This window comes from Colletotrichum abscissum (genome assembly GCF_030869225.1).
Source record: "Colletotrichum abscissum strain IMI 504890 chromosome Unknown Scaffold_10.1, whole genome shotgun sequence".
In the NCBI taxonomy this organism is placed as follows: Eukaryota; Fungi; Ascomycota; class Sordariomycetes; order Glomerellales; family Glomerellaceae; genus Colletotrichum; species Colletotrichum abscissum.
The window spans coordinates 908,345-932,827 of NW_026849988.1; the positions used below are offsets into that span (position 1 = coordinate 908,345).

Below are 24,483 nucleotides of genomic sequence, written 5' to 3' on the forward strand. Positions count from 1 at the left end.
TAAATAGGAACTCAACACAAGAATGGCTTCAAGAGGTACGAAATACGCAGTTTTTTCAATAGACTTTTTGCTGTGATACTCTTTTATTTGTGAGTCTGCAAGTCTCGATGTAATTTATCGCCTCCCTGCATTGATCAACTTGGCAGCTGAACGACCTTGGTGTGTTCGAGGCATATCACGCCCGGCCGAAGTCTTCGTGAGCGGTAAGCCACGCGCTAGCTGAATCTCATGTAGAGGCCTCAGATCCCCATTCCTTATTCCTAACAAACATTGTGACTCGCCAGTAGACTGCCCAATTCAGTGCTTTACGGACCAAAGATCCCGTGACCATCCCATTTCCCGTAGCTTCTTGCTACTCGAATTGGCCGCCTTTTTCTCGCCCGATGCAACGGCCAGAGCTTTGCTGCAGGCAGCAAAACACTCGACCAGTTCCTTCATTCGCTTAGCTTTGGCGAAGCACTCTGCCACATCGGAGCCCTTCTCCGCAATAGTGGCCGCCAGCTCCATACACTCCAAAAAGTTATCCCTCGTCAGCGTCGTGCCGGCGAAATGGAGCGTGCTGATGTAAGCGAGGATCGTCTCGGGAAGATATGCTTCCCGCAGCGCTTGTAAGTCTTGATCCTCTGTCACGAACGGATTAGTTATCTGGAAGATGTGAGTTAAGTAGCAATTACCTTGATCACCCAGCCAGTCAACCAGTAGCGGTCGCACGTGTTCTTTGGCCGCCTTGACCTCGTTGCCAACCTTCGCCCAGAAATCTCGTTTGACAGACGGGTCCCTGCAAGTGGTTAGCAAGATGTTGTAGCCAAAGGTCAGGTTGACATACTCTCTTGACAGTTCCGCTAGGGAAGCGACAGTCTCCATTGTGTCCAAGGCTCTGACGAGACACTCAAGTTCGCGTAAGACCTTGGCGTCCGATACTACTTGACTTGGCGAGAGGTCCATCGCACCCGCGCCCTCGAGCTGGTTGACCCAGAATTCTCCATCTGATGTCCACCAGAGTTCGTCTTCTGCTTGTTCAGGGAAGTCGCTTGAGCGCATGCGCAGAATGCTGTCGAATGGCACACGATTTGCGAAGCTTCTGGCAGCATTCAAATGCATGGTCTCTGTTCGATGGGGTTCCAGTTAGCTGATAGGCGTCATCTATCTTGAAAAGGCAGGGTCATACTTAGAAAGTGCTTGTAAATTGCCACGCCGATAGAAAAGACATATGGCCAGGCCTCGCTGACTAGAAGCAGCCATTCTACTGACCGGATCAAGCGCTCGTCGACCGCGTCAATGGATTCGGGATCTTCCCCGAAGAAGTCTGTTTTGATGGAACGCCCGTACTTCAAGGACGCCGGGCCATCGTCCATGATCTGGAACTCCCGCATTGCATCGTTTTGCGCAGTATCGGAGTCCAAGGTCTGGAACAAGAACTGTGGTTGTGCCTTGACGAAATCCACCACGTCCAGTCCTGCTTTGTGAATGAAGGAGAGCTGCTCTTGACGAGCCTCGCTATCGGTGATGGGAAGTAGGTTTGTGCTTAACACTTGGAAGGCTCTCGATGGGTGAAGCCTGGAGCAATACAGTGGTATCAACTCCTCCAAGCCTGCTAGTCGGAGCAAGCTGATATACTGCGTAATCGTGTTCTCTTGCAATTCACGACGATCATGATCTGAGCTCATTGTTACGGTATTTGTTTTCAAAGTGCCGAGTTTGTCAAGCGTATCGAAGATGATGAGTGCATGAACAGCAATTCGCAGGCCATCGGGATTTTTGATGTCGGCGAACTTTTCCGTCACTACGTCGACGTTGCGACAGTTGTGATCGGGCATGAGCGCAGATGCCTCCTTGGAATTCGCTTTCTGTGTGATGGCCACACCCTGCTCGTAGAAATGTCGCTGGAGGTCTTTGGAGATAATGGCGGCTTGTAGTGCCTTGATAGGCTCCAGAGCTTCCTTGCTTGTGTGCGGGCTTGTCTCAAGGTTGCGGATCAGGCGTTGCTCCAACGTGGCGGCATCGCCGTGGAACTGAACTGCGTCAAAAGCAGCGAATGATGAGCGGATGGTTGCCGATGCTTCCGGGGAGCATTGGCTGAGTAGGAAAGTGTCGAACTGCGTGCGAACCAGAGCGTTGTAGTGCATGAACATGAAGTCGTCCCAAGTCTGGCATACTCTTTGCACGCTGGGGATGTCTCCGGACAACACCCCATATACTGCTCTCTCAATATCATCGGTACCTCCTTGGCGAGCAAGAGCAAAACACATGCGTCTCCACAGAGTAAGCGCTGAAGGGTCGTCGACAAGCGTGGTCTCGCCGTGGTCACTTGCAAGAGGTAAGGCGGACATGGATACAGCCCTCCAGACCTCCGTCCTCTCCAAGCACCACTCCCGCGTAGTCTCCACAGTACAGCCTCTTCGAAGCAGCTGGAAGCAGCCTACCCAAATAGCCCTCTCAAAGTACTCATCCTGTGGCTCCAACTTGCGACCCTGTCTGATCACAGAGTCTGGGTCTAGTTCGGCAACAAGTGGCGCCTTGTCTGAGTTGACTAGAGAGCGTGCGACCTCCGGAAAATGCACATCAAGCGGGCGTGAAGAACCAATCACACTCTTCTGCAACTTGATGGCAGACCTTGTGTGTATCCAACCGTGAGCGATGATGTCTCCTCTGTCAGCGTTTTGCTGGAGATCTCGTACGAGGTCGTCGATGTCGGGGCCAGCTCTCGCGCCTTGTTGTAACCATTCGAGAATGGTCTTCCTCTCTGTGGCCAACTGGTCGTTCGCAAGGAATGCCCTCCACAAATCTTTTCCATTGTACGTAGCTTCCTGGTTCGTCGAAGATCGAACAGAATATCTCAGCGGGATAAGGCGACGAACGAGATCCCATGTCTGTCTTTCTTGCTCCCATACTCGAATCTCTTCTGAATCTGCCGCAGCCTCTGCCTCTTCTTCATCGTCCAGGTCCATCTCATTGTCGCCAATTGAGCCCTGACGGCGTGGCTTGCGCAGCTGCGACAGCTTTTCGGCGGCATAATCGTGGTATGCGTTTACGAGCCCCAAGACCCTAGCGCGTTTGTCCTCATCGGTGCCTTGGTTTGCCAGGCAATCGTCGAGGATGTTCGCGAACACCTCAACTTCAGGCCCGATTCCGTCCATTTTCGGGAATGTATTTGTTGTCGAAGGGAACGGAATCTAGGGGAATACTGATCGGAAGTTTGCGCACAAGGAACAGAAGGTATCCGGTCGCCTCGTTAACTTCAATGTGGAATGGTCGATCTTTGGTCGTCGGCAAGGTTGCGCATGGGACCAGGGTAAATATGGAGTCCCGATGCGATCCTAGTGGGTGGTGATTAGCCAAAACAGAACTTGCGGACGAAGTGAGACTATGCAGTGACTCGTCTGCTTACAATCTGTCAATGATTGTGGGCGTCTGTGTTTCCAGGCCGGGGAGATATCAAGTCATGGATGCTGCGGCATAAATGACTTTGCAAGGTGCTTTGCAGCGCCAAAGATGTAACTAGCTGCAACCTAAGAAGCCCTTGCGCGCAGAAACTTTCCCAGGCCCTCGACAAGATTGAAGGAGTTCCCACGTATCGACTCTGAGGATAGAGGAAATAGGAAACAGGCTGGAGGAACAGACTCGAATAGTGGGATTGGGATAGTTGATCAGACCTCCCATCCTACCGGGAAAAAAATCATGAAAACAAACCAGCTGGCAGCTCAATGAGGCGTCTAAGGTAAGGTACCTCACCTTGCGGCGCCGGGAGCGACAGGCGTCCCAGGCGAAAGGCAAGCTAGCGCCTAGCTGGCCCGTGCGCGCAGTACCTAGATGCGCGCGTCGCGTCAAAACTTTGGGCAGGAGTAAACACTGTGTGCATACCTATTCCAGACCTATGCCTTGGACAGACCAGAGATTGACTGTGTAAATACATGTAAAAACACAGTATGGACCCGCTTTAGCAGCCTTTATCAACACACAGTTGGAAATTTTCTTTGAATATTCTCTCTCTTTCTTCTTCAATGTCAAGGCTTTTGTATTAGAGTCTCGGAATAAGCACTCAATGCTTGTTCAGATCCTACGGGGTCTCTCAGCGCGCTCAACGAATGCCTAGAAGAATTCCCTCTTTCTTGAATGTTGCCAGATTTCTCTACTCGGGTTAACGTATATCTATGGAAGAGTGTACATTTCAGCATCCCTTTGGCTACTTTTGGGAAACGGCCTCGCGCGACTCCTCACGTATTCTCGACAGTTTCAGTCGAAGCAGATCTGGCTTGGGACAGCTCGCCGACGTAGCGCTGTCTCCTTTTGATTGGTAAAAAGCCTCGCAACATTCGTACAAAGCCAAAATCACCGACTGGCACTTCTCCTCCTTGTACCCGTTTTTGGTTAAGCAATCTGCGAGCCCAAGTCAGATTTAATAATGCCGACTCAGCCTTGCACCTGGTATTTGAATCGTAACGAAGCCATGGAGAATTGTATGATCAAGACCTACCCTGAATAGCGCACTGCGCGGAACTAGGTCAGCGCTGGATCTGTTAAGTTGATTCATGGGTTGGATAATGGACCTACAGCACGAGGATGGCAGGGCGGATTCGCCTTCAGGTCCTCATTCTGACCCTTACATTGGATTGTCAGCAGCTACATCGTAACACGACGCGGTGTCGGAGAGTCTACCATGACGATCGGTAACGGCAGCGTTGCTCAAGGCCAAACGTCGAAGTTGCGACCGGTCCTGGTGGACAATGAATATGTTAGCAAAGAGCCAGCATGGGCATTGAGTCTCAACCTCGTGATTGTTTCTCAAATATGCTTATTAATGATAGAGCACCTGAATCATGCAATGACGGGAGACAAAAAGGAGGATGCTCGAATACCGACCTACGTGTATGAGTTCCACGAAACTCTGGGAAGGGGCAAATATTCAGATGAAAACTAAGGTAAGGTAAGGTACCTAAATTGAGGTGTTGGTGTAGGTAGGAAAGAAGGTATCTGACTTAAGTTTCACTATCACCTTGAGGCTTAGGCAGGCGACATCTGGGGTGAGAAGGTAATACCTACCTAAGGTAAGCCTTAGAAAATCCAGGCTCCACTTTGTCCAATCAATCGCCTCCCATCCCACTTCCGCCCAGTGTCTCTGCCGACCTCTGTAGGTACCTAGAGCGCCTGTCTTTCGGACTCAGTTGCGCCTCCCACTACCGCTCCCCACCTTCCGCCTTTCGTCAACTCTACAAGTCACCTTCTGCACAATATCGCGTGTTTGTTTTCCCGCGCTCTTCACAAGCCCAACTCTCGAGCTTTCACAGCCACACACGTGCGATCTCTCACACTATCGCGAATACGCCCTGCAGCGCAAAGTAGGTGGACACCAACCCATCAGCAATATATCCCTGCTTCGACCTCTATCAACCCACTCCCGTTGACCCCTCCAAAGTTCAAACGACCCACGACAATCTTGTGCCGTTGCTGACTTTTACCCTGTCAGCGATAGTCACGAAATGTCTGGCGAACACGAGAACGGAAGCCCGTCTGCTGGCGGTCAAGATGCTCCGCCCGCCGTCGAGCACCTGAACATCAAGGTTACCGACAACAACAATGAAGTCTTCTTCAAGATCAAGCGCTCGACCAAGCTGGACAAGCTTATGACGGCCTTCTGCGAGAGACAAGGCAAGGCTATGAACTCTGTTCGGTTCCTCTTCGAGGGCCAGCGTGTCCAACCCACGGATACCCCAGACACGGTAAGCGTTGGCGACGCGGCTGCCTCCGACATTGTACGCGATACTAACGCGAGTGGCACTATCAGCTCGAGATGGCGGATGGAGACACTCTCGAGGTGCACCAGGAGCAGGTCGGCGGTTCCCTGTAGTCAAATGGAGGCAAGAATAACGGGAAAATACATGGTGGGAGTAGTCGAAGGAGCGATGGATTTCTTGCTTCTTGAGAAGGCCTCGGCTGTCGCAAATGGCGTACATGGATGCAACGGATTCTCCTAATAGGGCCATATGAAGACAGTCAATGACGATTATGACTTTTACCACTTTATTTTGTTCTTCACCTTTCCCCCTAAAGTACCTTATCCAGCCAAACGCTATGCCATTACTCAAGCTGAAAACAATACAGAATGTTAATCGACAACAAAAGCGCAAACGCTTCCCCTATTCCTTGATCCTAACTCCTATCCTAGACAACTCAAAACAACGCCCAATTCTGCAGTCTGCTCGTTTACATCGTTATGCCTTGAGTTCTATCATGCGGCATCCTGTGCATAGTACCATGACCCTGTCACCAACCTCTTTAGGAAAAATTTGGCCGTCGTCGAAACCGCCCTGGCAAGAAGCGCAGCGGAAACACTCATCATGCCACTCACCGCCCAGCGCCCGAATGTATTGTCCGATAACAGCAGTCTTGCACTTCTTGCACTTGGGCGCCCTTCTCTCCGTCCTCTTTGTCTGACAGTTGACACACCACGCATACCCGTCCTTTTCGATATGAGTCATGCCTTTCTCGAATGGATCGCCGCATTCCGCGCAAAAGAAGTGTCCGTAGTGCCAATGCTCTCCCAGAGCGACAACGTGCTCCCCGAGAATGGGTGTCTTGCAGTGTTTGCATCTCGGTGCGTAAAGTTCGTGCCAATCAAGATGACAGAAGAAACGTAGGCGCTCGTCACCGTCTTCGGCCATGGTCTTGCCTGGCGTTTCTTCCAACACCTCGCCATGGGCGCGACGTTGAATTCTGTCGAGGCGCTCTTGGCGATGAGCTTCTGGCTCTGGGCTAATCTCCAAGGCTTCTAGACCAGTACCACAAGCAAAGCAGCTGAAGCACTGGGGGTGGAAGCGCTCTGAGGATCCGCCCAGAGCGACGAATCTACCTTCAATGGGGAATGCGCATTCGTGACACAAAGCGGTTGAGTGTTTGCTAGTGGCAGGGGCTGGTGACCAGTGACGTTGCGGGCGCCGGAAAGGGTGCCCTCTGGATGCTGTCTTGGGGTCAGGCAAGGGCCGCGGCTTCGGATTCGAAGATTCATCGTCGTCGGGAGTGACTATGAAAGGAATACCAGGATTAGAAGCAGGTGGCTCATCTGTCCCGTCAATATTTATGACCGGAACGATCGGGTTGCTGCGTGTTCTGTCCGACGGAGGCTCCTCCGACGCCACCACGATAGAAGGAATTTCCATCGGCTGGTTGTTTTGGCTCGCGGCTCCTGGCCTAGCATCAGTTCTCTCGTCTGGAGCCTTCCACTTCGAGTCGAAGCTTACAATCGGCCGACCAGGGCGATCACTGACAGCCGTGGGTGTAGGCAACTTCGCGCTGCGGTCCTTCAGCTTCATACTTGTGGCCCCTCGGATATCTTCACTGCGTATCTCCATGCCGTTCTTCTTGGGGATATGGTCGTCCACCACAGGCTTCGGAACCGAAGTGTTGATGGTGTACTGTGGGTTGCGTGACTGAGACGGTGGGTTCCGTTGAATCTCGACATTGCACCTGGGTTTCCAGGGTCCAACGCGGTCCGCCTGTGAGTTTGTAGCAAATCGGACTTGATTCTGGGGGTTCTCTGGTTTGTCAACCAGAGGTAAGTCTGCTGCCGACGCTGGCTTCGTCCTGGCCTTGTCTTCCCGGGCATTGGTTTCTGGCTCTTCCCAAATCTGATCACCGGAAAATGGCCTTTGAACTTCGCCGCTGATGTTCCGCTTCATACTGCTGCGACGCTGCCCTGAGCTCCTGGGTTTCGGAAGGGGTCTGGCACCGGCTGGCCCTGAAGTTCCCAAGTCCATCGAAGGCCGGTCGGGACTCTGACTCTCCCCCCCAACGCTATTCCGTGACAAAGCCAAGGAAGGTCGACTTCGCCGAGAGTGACCATCGCTGTCGGTAGAGCTGCCAGAAACTGACCTGGACTTGTCCCTAGCGAGGCCGGATGGATGGGCGCCGTCGGCATGTTTGCCCACGCTTGCGGTGCGAGCATGAGCATAACTGTTCTTTCTGAGGTGAGGCTTGTACCGATACGGTGCGTCCTTGTCAGGAGGGCGGACTCCATTCTGATGCCGCCAGACCAGTTCTGAGGCCTCGTCGAGTGCAGCATTATAGATACGTGTTTCGTCGTCTGGCGTCTCCACGGGTTCATCCTCGACGGGTTGTTCGCCGTTCTTAATGGACATGTCTTCCATGGCATGTCGAAGTGACACGGCCTCTTCCTTTTCCATCCATCGCTGTCCTCTTTCCATGTAGGTGGCAGTCGGCACCACCTGAGAAGGCTTCAGAGGTGATGTTGGGCGGTAAGGTTGATACTCCCGTCCTTGGATGCTCGGAATGGAATGACGGGATGATACACTGGCGTTGACAGAAGGGGGATGCGGTTGCGATGGTACATTGATAGAACTTGGAGTGGAGAGTGCAGGACTTTCGCTTCGTGGAAGGGGTTCGGAAACGCTATGTTCGATTGAAGGGCGTTTTGATCTTATGCTTGAAGAGGAAGGCGGCAGTGGCCTTGCTCCGCCGGGGCGGGCGACTCTGTTGGATCGGAGGTTTGCCAAGTAGGCAGCTAAGAAGTTGGGATTAGCATTCACGACAGGCAGAAAAAGAGAAGCACTCAGAAGCATTTCTCACCGAATTGTTCGTTATTCATGTAGCTTGGCGATGGAGGAGTCACCTTTCTCGTCTTCTCAGTGCTCTTTCTGCGATGCATGCTGGAGAGCTGGCGTGCGGCGAGCACGTCGTCGATCAAGCAGTGGAGACAGGAAATGGTGGTGGCGGTAGGCAGTAGGCAGTGGGAACAGGGTGAAGATTGATGCGGTGCCTGGGGAACATGCGGTGAAGGTTTAGTGGATTCGCTTGGCTATGGATGTACGAATAGATGAATAGATGACGATGATGCGTCTACTTATGAACGAAAGGGCAAGACTTAGTCTTTTAGTGACACTCTGAGAGAGGGGTTTTCCGATTGACGGCGATGAAGTTATACTTGAGCCATCCAGCCGTAGCTAAGGTAAGGGGAGGTATTTGGCGTGGGATGTTGTCGGGGCAACGATGACTCTCTCTTCTGCGACAACGAAACATCGAGGGCGACGGGGTTGGGTGAGCTTAAGTTGACCTGCCCGGCTACACTACCTAGGTACGCAGGGGGCTCTGTGCCGTCGTCGGGAACACACCCGGTACTTGAGGGAGTCACCTCAGTGCAGTGTGACCTGATGCCCTTCCAGGTTAGCCCCTCGCGACGTGCATGTTCCCAGCACTTCTCAGGGAAACAACCACAATGACAGCTCCACAGTGGCAGACGCCTACAGATGATGGCTTATGCCCGTGATCCTGTGTCGACTTCTTTGAAAGAAACCACATTCCCTCTTTTAAGCCCCACTATGTGAACATCTTTTCCATGCTGAATGTACCTTACGTCTCATGTTTTGTATTCCACACAGCCCTCAGGAGCAGTTGTATACGCCATTGTGCCCCATCAGATAGCTGCATACCTACCTTAAATATCTGAGAATTGAGATCTTGGGCAATTCAGCATGTCTTAACCAGTTTGTCCCGAAAGCAAGCGCGTCGGTCTGGGTCAAAAGTAACAAAAGTAAGTAGTGCCTTAGACCAAGTGCAGCCTCTGCGTAAACAAACATGCCGTCCCTTGCCTGGGGCTTTACCATGCACAGGGCGACGCCCCCCAGCGTAGTGCTACTGGGTCCGTTGTTAGAGTGCATGACTTCCTTTGCCGCGCATAATGGCTCAAATATTGACAATTTCTCACACATCTGCGTTGTCAAGCAACCACGTCGTTGACGACCCCCACAAATTCGTTGCAATGCAAACAAATGCCCTCTTGGTATGAATTCCGTGAATAATGTACATGTAGAGGAGCAATCGACTGAAGAGCCTCCAAGGACCCGTGATATTACCATCGCAATTCGCCGGGCTTTGCGTCCTTGTCCTTGCCAGTACTTCCCTGGGCTTGAGCTTGGCTTAAAGCCAGACCGTTTGGGTCGTTTGCTGGTTTCGGTCCATTGTCGAAACCCAGATTTCTGAACTCGTCCTTGGCCATGAGGTTTCTGAGGCCAAAGTCAACAGTAGTCAGAATGTCGTCCGTCGTTTCGTCCACAGTCGCATAGTGAAAAGCAGACTTACCGATCCATCCGACATGCAAGGTAGGATTTAGCAAGGTCGCGGCATTCAGCGTCGTTCACTCCTCGTACTTTCTTGATGCACTCGAGATAAGTAGCTATAACATGCTTGCATTCGCCTGATTGGGTGCGTATTAGCAGGCCAAGGACCTCAAAGACGCAATCGACTGGGGCACACATTTCGCAACTCACCATCATGATCAAGTGGGAAACTGCCACGTTGAGGACTGGGTAACAAAACAAATGGTTGTCACACGTTAGCCTGCACTGCACCACCTTACATATCGCATTGGCTGTTGTGAAGAAGGGCCGGGTCAGGTACGAACGGAATAGGCTTGGCATTGGCTTGTCGAGAACCTGGACCACCAAGTTGACTCATGGTAAAGATGACGCGGGTGAGATTCGATAACGACAAATGATTCAACACAGTTCTAGCTGATAGGTTGTCTTGAGAAGTTGCTGCTGTGTTGATGTGAAGAAGTTGCTGTGCCTGGATATCTTTATCTGAGCCTGAGCATTGAGGGTGAGAAATCTGAGTGTCCGGGGCTCGGGCAGAACGGCGCCGCAGCTTGACTTACCTGTGCAGGTATTGAATGCTTGTATCGCCTACCTCACGTATGCGGTTCTCGATTGCCTCTTTTGCTCAAGTTGCGGAAAGGCTCACATGCGCTGGCTCTGTAGTGGAATCAATAGCTACGTAGAAGGAGGTCCGACAAAGGCGGGTGGAACGATACTGGTCGATTCTGTGAGGTTCCTGAGGTACCAACAGCAACTTAAAGTCTCCTTGGCACCCAGTGACACCCAAGAGTCTACGACGGGACGCTATGGCTTTTCCAGAGCACCTGTCACTAAGTACCTCAAGAAAAACCCTCGCCCAAGGTAACTAACTAGCTACGCAATCTACGGTAGGTAGCTGAGGGGCGAAGGCGTACGAATAGGTACAAACCACAGAATCAAAATCCAATAGGTAGGTCTTCTCTTACATCTATCTGGTGTTGCTACTGGAAGATTCCGGCAGAGAGGAAACTTTCGTTGATGCATCCGTTCTTACTTTTGAACACTCGCCAGTGCGCGCACCGATGGAACCGCCGGCTACCTGCATACAAATTCAGGGAGGAAGAAAAGACCAAAAAAAAACCCAAAGCCTCTTCGCGATAGAAGGGGGGGAAAGGTTATGGAAGATATCTTTCTCTTCATCTTCTTGGGAAAAGCCTCACCGCAATAATTGTTTTCCTCACCCTCTGAATTAGCTTATTTTGGAATATGCTGGCTCATACAGAGTAAGGTAGGTACTGATAGTGATGTAACCGAGCCTGAGGTGTCAGGGACTAGCGGATCCATGGATGTGTATTAGCTAATACTAGGAACCATCTCCTCCACTGTACCAAGCTAAGCATTACGTGCCTTGTCGTTTGTTGGAGCCTTCTGCGTAGGCGACATGGTGGATCGCGCATGAATTCTCGAAATTGAACGACACGCCGGAGAGCATCTACGCGCATCGGCTCGAGCAAAGCCCCCCTTCGCCCAAAAATTCCATCTCGCCTGAAGGGGCTTCGTTCTTAATTTTGTAGTTTCTTCATCTTCTGCCTCGCCCTCAACCTCTAGAGGCAGCCGATCACTCCCGACGAGCCTGCGCTTGCTCCCTTCACCTGCACTAGGTGCCCTGCCTTGTTTTGCGTCGCCCTGCGCTGCAGACTCCCCGTTCGGCCTGGCCTTTCGCCGTGTGCAGGAGCTTCCACTATTTCGCCTCTCGAAGCTCTCCTCGACATCCACGGGTGCTTCACTCCTCACCACCACCACCTCTTCCAACCCGATTTTGTGGGAGTTTCTACCTCCTAGCGTCACCCAATCACCATGGCGTCCCTCGGAGACGACCTTCTCGGCACTGTCAACAAATTGCAAGACCTGGTCTTTAATACTATTGGCAGTGACTCGCTCGATCTCCCCCAAATTGTACGTCGTCTAGTCATGGTGCATGAGCTGTCTAGACGTCCAATCGCTAACATTTGAGCAGGTCGTAGTTGGTTCGCAGTCAGCCGGAAAATCCTCCGTCCTCGAAAACATTGTCGGTCGTGACTTCCTGCCCCGCGGCAGTGGCATTTGTACTCGACGACCCCTGATCCTACAACTCATCAACGTATCTGAGGACGAGAGTGCCCTCGACCCTTCCTCCGACCCCTACAGGTCTCCCGACCTTGCCAGACGATCCGAATGGGCCGAGTTCCACCATATCCCAAACCGCCGCTTCAACGACTTTTCGGATGTAAAGCGCGAGATCGAGAACGAAACAGCACGAGTGGCGGGCAACAACAAGGGCATCAACAGACAGCCCATTAACCTCAAGATCTACTCGCCACATGTGCTCAACCTGACACTTGTTGATCTTCCCGGCCTCACAAAGGTATGCCACCATGCTTGCCTTCCTCAGTGCTCAGCGTCAAACGCCTGGCATACTCTAACACAAGCTCTTAGGTTCCTATTGGCGATCAACCTACAGACATCGAAAAGCAGACGCGGAACCTGATCTCCGAGTACATCGCCAAGCCGAACAGTATCGTCCTTGCCGTATCTCCTGCCAATGTTGATATTGTGAACTCGGAGGCTCTTAAACTCGCACGACATGTCGACCCTCTTGGTAGGAGGACGATTGGCGTGCTTACCAAGGTGGACCTCATGGATCATGGTACGAACGCATTGGATATCCTATCTGGCCGCGTGTACCCTTTGAAACTTGGGTTCATCGGTGTTGTCAACCGCTCTCAGCAGGACATTCAGGGCGCCAAACCCATGGAGGAGGCTCTCAAGGCTGAATCTGAGTTCTTCAGGCACCACCCCGCCTACCGGAACATTGCTAGTCGATGCGGCACTCAATACCTGGCCAAGACGCTGAATACGACTCTGATGGCTCACATTCGCGAGCGCATGCCGGATATCAAAGCTCGCCTTAACACTCTCATGGGACAGACTCAACAGGAACTGGCAAGCTATGGCGATATGCACTTTAGCGGCAAGGAGCACCGTGGATCCCTCATCTTGCAGCAAATGACACGCTTTGCCACATCATTCATCTCATCCATTGACGGTACGTCGACTGAAATATCGACTAAGGAGCTCTGCGGCGGCGCTCGTATCTACTACATCTTCAACTCCGTCTTTGGCATGTCCCTAGAATCCATCGACCCGACTTCGAATCTTTCGGCCCTTGATATTAGAACAGCCATTCGCAATTCCACCGGTCCCCGTCCCAGTCTATTCGTACCCGAAATGGCCTTTGACCTTCTCGTCAAGCCTCAGATCAAGCTTCTCGAAATTCCTAGTCAGCGATGTGTAGAGCTTGTTTACGAGGAGCTCATCAAGATTTGTCACACCTGCGGCTCAACTGAACTGTCTCGATACCCGAGACTGCAAGCTAAGCTGATTGAGGTCGTGTCAGACTTGCTGCGAGAACGCTTAGGGCCGACCTCCGGTTATGTCGAGTCTTTGATTTCGATCCAAAGAGCGTACATCAACACTAACCATCCCAACTTCCTGGGTGCCGCCGCTGCCATGAGTCACGTTGTGAGCAATAAACAGGAGAGGGAGCGAAAGCGTTTGATTCAGGAAGAACGAGAAAGACGGGAGAAGAGGCGTCTCAAGGAGTTGGGCGCTAATGGCACCGAAGGCCCGGAGGGCGAGGAGGAAGAGCCGGCTGTCATCGAAAAGGCCGAATCGAATTCTCTTCGGAAGCAGGCAACTAAGGGCGCGCGCAGCTTGTCACCCGGCGTACGGGAGAACGGCACTACCGGTCTGAATGCGGCGCTCAACGGAGCAAGATCAGCTTCTCCGTCAAGATTCAATGATAAGGGCCTGGGCGGCGCGCGCGACTCTTTCTTGACCTACTTCTTCGGCAAGGATGGTGCTTCGGCGATTGGAGCAGCATCATCGCCCAACTCCTCCATCGCTCGGCACGTTAGCCAGAGCTCTGAGCCCACATTTTCACAGAGCATCCGGCGAGCTGAAGACAAAGTGGCTTTGCGTGCCCCAGCACAAGCTTCGTCCCGGGACGAGCTGGAATTTGGCAAGCCCCAGCAATCCATAGATTACGGCTCCCTCTTCGTAGGTTTCTCTCTTCCTTTTCTCTCATTGATGAGTATTAATACAATCTCCAGGGTACGGCTAGTGGCGAGCCAGCCATGACAGAACGAGAAGCCATGGAGACAGAGCTTATCCGAGCACTTATCTCTTCCTACTTCAACATCGTGCGCGAGTCGATTGCGGATCAAGTTCCCAAGGCTGTCATGCACCTGTTGGTGAACCACTGCAAGGATGTAGTCCAGAACCGACTTGTCAGCGAGCTTTACAAGGAGGCGCTGTTTGAGGAGCTTCTGTACGAAGATGACGGTGTCAAGAAGGAGCGTGAGAAGTGCGAGAAGCTGCTCCAGACGTACAGGGAGGCGGCCAAGATCATTGGTGAAGTGTTATAGATACGTGTTGGAAAAGAAGAAACAGACATGGCGAAACTGGCGCCACATGTTTGCATTAACGCCCTCTCTATCTCTCTGTATCTCTCTGCCTCTTCCTACCTCCTTTTCTCTCTCTTTCTTCCCCACTTCCTACCTCAGTGTGTGTTGCGCACACGGATATACACTCTCGGGGTTGTCAGGCGGATAAAAGGCGAGGTCTCGTTAGGGGGCGTTTCCGATGGAAAAGGCTCTTGGATGTCTGAGAAACGATGCCATGATCGTTGTGCTGTACCTCATCTCAGTCTGCTGGGTGCCTATCATGTACCTTTTTGTGTCGAAGAAGTGTGTAATAGAAGATCCTCAACTTCAATAAAGTCAGACTAATATTCAGCTATGGGTATATTATAATGCACCCAGAGAATGTGAATGCCGACCTTGAGAGATTCGCCTCCTGTATAAGCATTCTTTGCCCATTTATCCGTTGCAATCACATGGAGTCAGGCTTGATGCTCAGTTTTCGTGAAACAAAAACAGATTTGGGTACGAGGAAAATAAGTAGAGCATGGTGCTATTCGGCTGCATTTGACTACTGTGTTATGCTATTCCTATCCCATTAAAGAGGTACATTGTCTGGCTAGTACTCTGATGGTCTTTTAGCGCCGGGATCTGACATGGACGCTGGGTTGTTTGAGTCATATTCTGCAAACGATGATGGAGCAATCATGAATTGGGCTCCTGCAGTGCAAGCTTCGTGCATTTAGAAAGCATCTCGCCGCTCGCCAGGAATAGGAGTCTGGTCCATCGAGCCGTACAGAGCATCGTGACTACGGTGTGAGTATGAGCCTCTGTTCTGATGGTGATGAGTGTCACCCTCGTACAAAACCCGATGCGTTTCTCGCTCTCGTAGAATCGGCCGACGAACGATGTACTCTCCCTCTGCATCTCGTACGTGCACAATCTCATAAGTCTCCTCGTAACCTGCAGACTGAGGGCGAGTCGCGCTCGCGTAGCGCGTTGTGCTGCGATTGTCGCTGCTCCGACCTGAATTTTGAGGGACCGCTGGGCTGTGGTAGTACGTCGACACCTCAGAAGCATGTCCGGTGTGACGGGATCCATGCGATTCTGCCATGTATTGCGTGGAGTGTCCATGGCGAGCGTCATCGAAAACTTCTACTTCCATGTGTCGTTGTTCAGGGTAATTGGGAAAGTCCGATGGGGGTCCGTCGCGCGCTGTGGATCGGCGCTCTTGACGAACTACCTCGCGCTCCAGCAGCCCAGCCTTGGGTACCCGAGCCAGCGCGTCGCGATCTTGAGCAAGATGCGACTCGAGAGCAGCAGTCAAGCTAAAGTCATCGGGATCCCCCGCTGATGAACGTGTAGAATCCAGCTCAGCAGCCCTTGAAGAATGAGGAATTACCGGGGCATATCTTGCTGGGCCAGGCCTTGTGTCCTGCGGTAACAGTTGCTCTCGGTCGAGTAATTGGCGTGACCGAACCAACCTCGACTGATCCAACGTACGATTGACTCTCTCTTCCTCCCCTTCGGGGTATCTACTACCATGCCCATACCGAGGTTCGACCAGGACTCGATCAGGGGCTCGACTTTGCTCACGGTACCCATGGCGATTTTCGTCGGGCAATGCTGAAGTACGGTTTGGGAAGTAGCCTGACGGCATGTAATGATCCGTTTTGTAGCCACCTGCAGAATGCCCACTGTCAAAGTAAATGGTGCGGCCCTCTCGATCAAATTCTGTCGGAGAAGCGCCCCAAGAGCTTTGTCGGCAAGGGTCAATGTTTGAGACCCGAAGGATGCGTCCTGGTTCGTGTGCTTCGTGAGGAGTGACCAGTGGCTTATACGGGGGCGCTGCGGATCTTCGATTATAATCTTCCGTTGACGGCTGCGTGTCTCGGCGTTGTTGCGCTTGACCCACGATCGCTGATTCTCGAATGGCTTCAGGACCATGCCAGGGGTTGCGTTCATGACTGGAAGCATCTGCATGCGTGGCATAGGTGTGCCAAGTATCATCCGTGGTTCGATCTGAATCGCTGGGCCGTACCATCCCACCTAAAGGCCATGCGGCCCCAGATTGTTGTGTGGGTCCGTTGGGCTTATTGAAGACCCAGGGGACTGCTTCATTGACTATGTTGAACTTGTGTCCCTTGCCGCCAATAATGGCTTTCAAGTCAGGAATTTCTGATACATCCGGCATAAGGATCATATCTTGTGTCCAATCGAGGCCTGGCCCACTCCTGTGCCCGACCTGCTGCAATCCGATATGCTGGTTTTCGAAGTGATTGACGAGCTGCGGGAGCGAGAACATGGTGCGTTCTGGATTGACTGGTGGCCCTAGACCCAATGTACAGGATCTGCACCTCAGTCCGTTGATATTGCGAACTGGACGCATAGCCTTGTTGTTTGATAAGCCATCGTTAAACATCCGCAACAAGGGAGGCTCGCCAAATTTGTGCCAGAAACGTTTGACCACATGGTGTATAGTGATGTATACTCTCAAAGGCCCAGGTAAGTCCCTGGTTGTGCTAAGCGAGTTCCAAATGTCTCTCGCTATCCGAGCCAAGTTTTCCAACTGAGTGGTGTACGATGACGCAAAGGGCATTCCTTGAGGTGTAGCAGACGGTGGCTGAGGATTGCCTTGATGTGGAAGAGTGCTATGCGGTTGGCCAGTATATGGTGCTCCTAGCATGTTCGGAGGTTGCTCTTGTGGGCCAGAGAGTATGGGTCCAAAGCTAGGAGATGCCACAGGATAAAATTGGGGGGCTCCAGACGGCCCAAAGTTCGGCGGTAGGTAGGGCGCACGCGGTATGCTGGCATCCGTACTGTATGTTGGTAACGGATTGTACGGGGCAGCTTGTGGTGCGTGATAGGAAAGGGGCGGAACTTGGTCAGACGGAAAACGGTGCACAGGGCTAGGTAGGAGACTGCCACTCCGACTAAGAGTATCATGACCTTGAGGTGGCCGGGGTCCTGTTGCCGCATGACCTTGGGCGGTTCCCTTTCCTGCGGCTTGCTGAGAACCTTTGGTCGATCGGCCGTTGGGTTTGAAGATGGGCTGCTCTGGCCATTCGGCTCTCCAGTGAACAACAATGTTGCCGAGACTGAGGGCCTTGGTATGCTTTGCGGCATAGTGTTGTATGACCCCCTCAAATCCGTAGAGCCTATGACTTTCGCAACCATTGCAAAGAAACAACTCCTTCCTATACGACTCGGTATGCTGTTTGATCTTCATATCAAACACCCACTTCATGTTCTCCAGAGTGAGCTTCTGTGTAAAGGGGCCACCTTGGGGATCAACAACAGGCTGCCGCCCTGCTGCGATAGCATCCGCAGCGTCTTTCGCAACATCGGCGTAGAATCTTGACCGCACGGATAGGAGGACCCCCGCTGCAAAACGTGGGCTATTCTCCTTGTTGACTTTGCGACCCTTATTCCAGCTACCGCGGATGATCTCGTCGGCATATTTTGACATTCGCGCTCGTACCGGACCTTGGATATCGTCCCAGTCTTGATCTGTCACTTCTCTTGTTGTCTCGACCTTCGTTTCAATGCTGGAGCTCCGAGATTCAGTAAGACCCCTGTTGATATTCCTCTCGGCATCGGCTCGTTGAGACAGCAATTTGGGCTTCAGCGTATTCCACGCATTCTCGTCCAAGGCGGCCGTGATTTGTATGGCTGCCTGAAAAGAAGGCATGTGGACAACAACGTTGGGTGGCAGAGGAGGGTCGAGTAACATTGCGCGCCGCTCGATTTCAGCACGCCGTAATGCCTTCCGCGCGGCAGCCTCTTCGTGGGTCTTATCTGACCTACTGCGGCCTTCGGAATCTCGGTCCTCTAAAGAAGTTTGAGGGGACTTTCGTGGTTCGTGATCTTGGTCTTGCGCCAGTTCATCAATACTCCCGTTTCCCATAGTTTGCACGCTCCGGCACATTTGCGCCAGACCGCCAGCCGCTGCCCACTTCTCCCATCGTGATGCATCAATTCTGTGTTCTTTACCCTGGGCGCCTAGTCCCTTGAGCCACTCTTCGACAGCTGCTGTCCCAAGGCTCTGAACCACGTTTAGCTGTTCCTTGGCGGCAGTGATGCTGGAGGTTGAGTATAATTTTGTAGTCTCCAGCTTGTTATCGCCCACGTTGGTTTCCAAGGTGCTCGATGGAATGGCCTGCAGTTCGGGTGTGACGAAGACAGAGGCGAGTGCTGGGATGAGGGATGATGGGGTTATGGAAGAAAGTAACAGGTCGATCTCCTATGGAACGTTTAGTTTGTAGACGAAAGATGACGAGATTCAAGCAGCAAACAGACCTTCACAGAATGTTTCAAAAGACAGGGACCGCAACAGGTGACGCCAAATGCAAATACAGTTGCCAGACCATACACTCCAGGCCCTGGACGCCAGGGATCAGCATTCTCTTGTTGTTGATCAATCGAATTTGTAACACCGCAATATTGACAGATTTTGGTGCAGCATAGCCGCCACATATCGAGTTCAGTACGATTCCCCAGCGGAGAGGGCATTCTGGGATGGTGCAATCTCCTTGACTGCTGCCAGATTGTATCTGGTTTCATTGGCTTGAAGAGACTCGCATTTTCCGGGTAAAGAGCAGTGTTGTCGAAAGCGGAGTGAGAATCAAGATACCCGTTGAAAAGCTTGTTAACTCGTAGCAAGGTACCCAAGCTCCTAGGGGGGAGAAATGCGAAAACTCGATGCCATATTCCAGAGGGAAGAAGTGATCTATCCCCAGGCAACTGAGGCGACTTGATCCTCATAGCCTCAAGCTTCAGCCTCTTGGATGTGCCTAGGTCTTGACTAGTATCACTGACTTCCACAATGCTCTGAGCAGCCTTTCGTTTGTTGTCCCTGCTCGACTGACTCTGCAAGCTCATGGCGGCTGGGCCGAACGTATTGACATTAGAGAGACAATCGTTCCTTGGTGTGAAGAACTTCACATCGTCTGAAGGTGCACCAGCCTGAGATGAAGCAGTTTTGCCATCGTCTTCAGTTGGACTGTGAGGCAACGAGGAAAGCTCCATTGCAGCCTCTCTTAGGGATGAGATACCTCGGCCAGAACGCAAGATAGAACAGGAAAGGTGTGATGGGTTAGATTGCCAATAGCAACTGTGAAAGGTAGAGTAGAAAGAGCTTGGGAGAGATTGGAGAGCTTGTACACTTGTCAGATCTGAAAATCGTGATAGCTTGAAGGTCACACAACGAATGATCTACTGTCAATTCGTTGCGTCTCGGACCCGACTCAAAAGCCGCCTGCCGGATGGAAATATGGCCCTCACACCTATGAGAACCCAAGGTTTCGTGGGATTAAGAGAAATATGATACTGAGATGGCCCTCATACAGTCTGAGAGTAGTAATGAACGTCGGGAACACAGGAGCCTCCAGACCTACAGTTCTTTCCCTGGAGATCACTCCAAACGAGGAACGTTAGGCGTGAGCGGACACATACGCTTGGGGGTAAGAAGAAACAATGCCACCGCTACTCGTTCAGTTCCCGTAACATGATTTTGGGAAAGAGCGATGGGCGGCTGATCGACGTGACGGGACGCAGAGGAAGGAAGTTGAAATGGCCGATGAAATGGATTGAAGTGGTGGTTAAATGTTGAGTTGTACCTCCATGCATTAAGGTAGTTTCCAATGCTAGCTCGGAGCCACGGAGCTACAGGGCGCCGTTCATGGACGAGTGGAGACCTACCTACCTAGGTAGGTACCCAGTCGGATCGTGCTCAAGCCTCAAGGTACCTTGGCTCTCCCACCGTATTTTGACGTGAGTAGGTACCTCCGCGAAGGTAGTTATATGAGTTTGCCAAGATGCGGAATTCCAGTTTTTCCATAAGATTTCACCTTCTAATGTAGATGATGTTCGTGACGGCTGTATTCGCTCTTGCGCATCGGGAAACGGTGCATACGGTCAACGACTGAGTATCGGAAGTGAACCTGGCGTTTAGCTTGGCTACAGATCAACGTCCTCACCACGAACGAAAGGCTGATGTCACAGGCACTTAGTACCTAGTGTTGCCAATGCATCGTATCCAATTCCTACGTCTGGAATGTAGGAGGGAAATCTGTTTTAAGATTGGGGACTAGTTTAATTGGGAAGATCATGGCTATCTAGCTTACGAATGTGTGGTCATCGCCGACTTAAGTCTGGTAATTTTCCCCCTCTTCAAGGCCGTACTTGACTTTGGATCAAACAGCAACGGTGATGGTAAGAAACGGGATAGCGAATTATAATCATGACTGTATCGTGCCATTCTTGGTACTTTGTTGGACAAAAGAAATGCAAGGTAGTAGAGACCGAGCTGTGTAAACAGCCATCACGGAAGAGGTAGGCAGAATCCCTCAGGTGCCTTATGTCTATGGGACTCGAGAAGATACAGTCAACGTACCAAATTGAGCGAATGGCTTCGCCTTGGGCCCTCAACCCCCTTGACCAGCGAGCTCGTATGTTTGTGTAAGGTATGCAGCAAAACTTCTTAGACGATTAGCCTTAGCCGTTTGTAAATGAGGCGAAATGCGAGCTTAGCGTCTCTTGTTTTTTATCATTCTCCCGTGATCTTCTGCCTTCGCCAACGCTGCTGGAAGACCTGGCAACGTTGTGTCTGCATAGTGCCAGTATCAGATTAGCCAGACCTGTTTGAGTTGTCGGATCTCGTTCCAAGAATCGCCACCCACCTATCGTCTTGTGACGCAGGAATCGGCCTGTTTAAAGTTGTGCAAAGTTTGGAAGTCACCTCTTAGAGTCATCAGCCGATCTCCATGAGCGAGGCTATGAGTTGCGTCTCCGGCTTCCTTTTGCCTCACCCTCTCCCTCTCCTTGGCCTCTCCTGCTCTCGCGATCAGTCTCGTTAATATCATCGGCTGTTGCTCTGCGAGCGCTGGGATCCGGAGAGCGAGAGACGCTACTATCGTGGCGATGTCGGGGACTGCTTCGAGATCTCGGACTTGCACGTCCCCGAGAGGTTCGACGCGTAGAGCTACGGCTGCGTGATCTAGAACTTCGAGACGATGCTGAGTTCGAGCTTCTACTGCGGGATCGTCTCTCACGACCTGGCGAACGACTCCGTGAAGAGGAGTATCTACGGCGCTTTGCAGCCGCCCGTTTATCAGGCGATGTTGAGGGCGTCGAAGGGCTTCGTGAAGATCTCCTTTTCCTTCGTGATTCGCGATACTTCCCCTGGCTTCTTCTCGGCGACGCCGATCGATTTCTCGTAGCCCTGGGGCTGGATACGCTGCGTTCTCGACGAGTTCGTCGGGCGGGGGCCGGGGGCGAGCCACGACTAAAATCCCGCTTGCGATCGGGGCTGCGCGACCGTGAGGTGGCGGATGCCGGAGACGGAGAGCGCGTGTCGTTGCGACGACGGCCAGATACTCGGCTATCGAGACCGTGATTCCTTGGGACATAGCTGTCTCTAGTGGACCCACGGAACGAGCCTCTGTCCCTCTGATCACGGTTCCTCGCAGCCGGTGAGCGCGACCTGTTGCTACCAAACCGTCCTCCGTGTCTACCTCTTTGGTCGTAGTCCCTGTCACTGTTGCGACCACGCCGCATGTCTCCACCGCCGCCGCGGCCGCGTCCGCGTTCACTGCGATCCCTATCTCTCGGTGCCGGGCCATCTTGTTGACGCCTGTCGATATCGCCTCGGCGGCGTCGTGCCTCGTCTGCAGCGCGATCGGCTTCCATCTGGTCTATGTCAGTGACTGTCCTTGGCTGTGGATGAAGATTGATACGTACCTTTTCTTGTATCAACTCTAGCTTCTTGGCCTCTAGAAGTTCTTTGGGCACACCCTGAGGGCTTGTTTGGGCACTCAAGAACAATTTCCATAGTTCCCTGCAGAATGGCGCCGTGTCCTTGTCCAAGAAGCCCGTAAGTTGTATTTGTAAAGCTTTAATGTCTGGCTGGAGGAAAGTCAGAAGATAATTGCGAGAATCGGTCGAGGCAGACAATACTGACAAATCGGGGCCCTTCGATCAGATTGAAACAAAGCTCGATAACAACGTCATCTTCGCTTCCCAGGATGTCGGAAATTTTGCTGGCTATCCACCTGAAAGAGATCAGTTAGCAATTGAATGACAATGGAAGGCGAGGCTCATGCTTTTTCATCACCTGAAGGTTGACCTTTTGCATGTCAACCTTTTGATTGAATTCCGCAGGGAATTTGGTGGACTTTAGGAGCTTTGCGTCGACGCCGGTCGCCATGATGATCGGAGAGGCAGAGAGCGGACGGGGTAAGAGGATGGAGGAAGAAGAAATGGAACTGTGACGTCGATACAAGGACAGTCTAGCAGGAGATCGGGAGCTGGCTGGGGTTGAACTAAGAGCTCTGTATCGGGTCGCTGAATGGACGCGTCGGGGTTCCAGTTAGACCGCTTCTTGTGCCTCAGGTACCAGCAGTGATTCTAGGCTCCATCAGGTCTTGTGAGTTAGTCAGCGCATGGAGTCACAATGCTGGGTACCTACCCTAGCACTCAAGATACCTAAGGCAGGCACGGCCCAATGAATCTAAGGCTGGACAGGCACCTTCTTCAGGTACCTAAGCACCTGCGATACCCGGCTAAGGTAGGTAGCTACGTAGGCAGGTCCCCATGACGCTGCCCAAGGATTTGGGGCGCGGGGCTCACAATTGGATGTCTTCTATGTCGATGCAATACCCCAACATAGAGGGGTGAAGTTGAGGTCCACCAACATCAATTCCAGCTCAAATACTGGGCACATGAACGAAGTCGTCTGCCATCGCTGCAAGAAGTCAGAAACCGACTCTTCATCGCACTTAAGCCCCCTCGCATTTCTATCGGTCCGTCCGGTCAGCTATGGGATTGCCCCTCAGGATGGACAACATACACGCTCCAACCGTGCCCTCGGGCCCAGCCAGCAATACGTCGAGGAACGGTGACCTTGGTCGCCTCTCTTTTGCCGAGCTACAGAACAAGAAAGAAAACATGGAGGCTGAATTGAAAGCTTTGGGTGCAGTCCTCGACTCTGTTTGTGATTTCAAGACCCCCCGCTCCAGTGTTCGGAGACGAACATGGAGAAGCGAGTATTCAGCTGATTGGTGAGCCAGCACGGGGTTGACATGAACACACCTCTCACAACTCAAGACGGCTTTCCAAGAGCCGATCTCGATATTGCTCAAGGTGTTTCTCCTCTGGTGGCAGAGATCTAGTACCCTGCTGATTGTAATAGTGCGTACTACCAGAGCCCGCATCATCCACCTCCGCAATGACTACAAGGAGCTCATGGCCATGGTTGAGAAACAACTCCATGAGCACTTTGCCAGCTTGCAAGAAGAGGAGAAACCCGAGGTTCCGCTCTCCGGGGGTGCCAACAACACCCTAGCAGATCATTCAGCATCTCAGCCGCTGGAGGAGCCATTCGCAAAGGTCAACGCTGTGGTTCCGGGAAGCCCAGCTGAGTTAGCTGGCCTAAAGCCGAATGACCAAATTCGCATATTTGGCTACGTCAACAGCTCAAACCACGACAATCTCAAGAAGGTGGCCGAATGCGTGCAAGGGAATGAAGGTGTAAGTTGACTATTGCCCGACACTCGTGTGGATATGACATTAACCGGACAAAGCGACCTGTTCTAGTCAGGATATCTCGACCCAGCCAAGGGGCGCGGGAGGAGCTGCACGTAACACTCACTCCGAGACGTAATTGGGGTGGCAGAGGTTTGCTGGGCTGTCACATCCTACCTTTGTGAGAGAGGAATATATTGCTTCAGCTGCAGCGACCAAACAAGGATCTGATATCGCCGTATGTACAGTAGGCCGACATGTTTCGCGACAACTTCACTGACATAAGACACGAAGATTCATTCCGAAAAGTACACGGCTGCGCGCTGTTGAGAACGATCAGTGAGAGTCACTAATGCCTTGGGTGCCCGAAAGATAGAATTAACTGGCCGGAAGGCCGCTTCGACTCCACGTGGCTCGGC

At 52.2% G+C, this 24,483-nt stretch overlaps 9 protein-coding genes across 9 annotated transcripts; 3 read left to right on the forward strand and 6 right to left on the reverse strand.

The window, feature by feature from the left end:
- Positions 1-297: 297 nt before the first annotated feature.
- CABS01_05227 (uncharacterized protein) lies at positions 298-3,137 on the reverse strand (the record flags this gene model as incomplete). The annotated part of the gene is made up of 4 exons (XM_060538597.1): positions 298-623; positions 675-778; positions 827-1,106; positions 1,169-3,137. 4 exons carry the CDS (start codon positions 3,135-3,137, stop codon positions 298-300), a joined length of 2,679 nt encoding a protein of 892 aa, XP_060405769.1.
- A 1,046-nt stretch (positions 3,138-4,183) lies between these two features.
- CABS01_05228 (uncharacterized protein) lies at positions 4,184-4,599 on the reverse strand (the record flags this gene model as incomplete). The annotated part of the gene is made up of 2 exons (XM_060538598.1): positions 4,184-4,386; positions 4,548-4,599. Coding segments are annotated over 2 exons (255 nt in total), but the record flags the coding sequence as incomplete, so codon positions are not given.
- An 878-nt stretch (positions 4,600-5,477) lies between these two features.
- Positions 5,478-5,845, forward strand: CABS01_05229 (ubiquitin family protein; the record flags this gene model as incomplete). Its single annotated transcript, XM_060538599.1, has 2 exons — positions 5,478-5,717; positions 5,783-5,845. 2 exons carry the CDS (start codon positions 5,478-5,480, stop codon positions 5,843-5,845), a joined length of 303 nt encoding a protein of 100 aa, XP_060405771.1.
- A 364-nt stretch (positions 5,846-6,209) lies between these two features.
- CABS01_05230 (LIM domain-containing protein) lies at positions 6,210-8,141 on the reverse strand (the record flags this gene model as incomplete). The annotated part of the gene is made up of 1 exon (XM_060538600.1): positions 6,210-8,141. One exon carries the CDS (start codon positions 8,139-8,141, stop codon positions 6,210-6,212), a length of 1,932 nt encoding a protein of 643 aa, XP_060405772.1.
- Positions 8,142-9,859: 1,718 nt separating this feature from the next.
- On the reverse strand, positions 9,860-10,464 carry CABS01_05231 (CHCH domain-containing protein; the record flags this gene model as incomplete). Its single annotated transcript, XM_060538601.1, has 4 exons — positions 9,860-10,013; positions 10,090-10,204; positions 10,278-10,312; positions 10,367-10,464. 4 exons carry the CDS (start codon positions 10,462-10,464, stop codon positions 9,860-9,862), a joined length of 402 nt encoding a protein of 133 aa, XP_060405773.1.
- A 1,475-nt stretch (positions 10,465-11,939) lies between these two features.
- Positions 11,940-14,548, forward strand: CABS01_05232 (dynamin central region; the record flags this gene model as incomplete). Its single annotated transcript, XM_060538602.1, has 4 exons — positions 11,940-12,038; positions 12,100-12,486; positions 12,558-14,180; positions 14,234-14,548. 4 exons carry the CDS (start codon positions 11,940-11,942, stop codon positions 14,546-14,548), a joined length of 2,424 nt encoding a protein of 807 aa, XP_060405774.1.
- Positions 14,549-15,284: 736 nt separating this feature from the next.
- CABS01_05233 (uncharacterized protein) lies at positions 15,285-19,570 on the reverse strand (the record flags this gene model as incomplete). The annotated part of the gene is made up of 5 exons (XM_060538603.1): positions 15,285-15,351; positions 15,406-15,977; positions 16,046-16,519; positions 16,584-18,785; positions 18,842-19,570. 5 exons carry the CDS (start codon positions 19,568-19,570, stop codon positions 15,285-15,287), a joined length of 4,044 nt encoding a protein of 1,347 aa, XP_060405775.1.
- A 1,652-nt stretch (positions 19,571-21,222) lies between these two features.
- On the reverse strand, positions 21,223-22,748 carry CABS01_05234 (PWI domain-containing protein; the record flags this gene model as incomplete). The annotated part of the gene is made up of 4 exons (XM_060538604.1): positions 21,223-22,224; positions 22,283-22,447; positions 22,503-22,593; positions 22,624-22,748. 4 exons carry the CDS (start codon positions 22,746-22,748, stop codon positions 21,223-21,225), a joined length of 1,383 nt encoding a protein of 460 aa, XP_060405776.1.
- A 629-nt stretch (positions 22,749-23,377) lies between these two features.
- On the forward strand, positions 23,378-24,203 carry CABS01_05235 (26S proteasome non-ATPase regulatory subunit 9; the record flags this gene model as incomplete). Its single annotated transcript, XM_060538605.1, has 4 exons — positions 23,378-23,530; positions 23,611-23,683; positions 23,733-24,070; positions 24,141-24,203. 4 exons carry the CDS (start codon positions 23,378-23,380, stop codon positions 24,201-24,203), a joined length of 627 nt encoding a protein of 208 aa, XP_060405777.1.
- Positions 24,204-24,483: the final 280 nt, after the last annotated feature.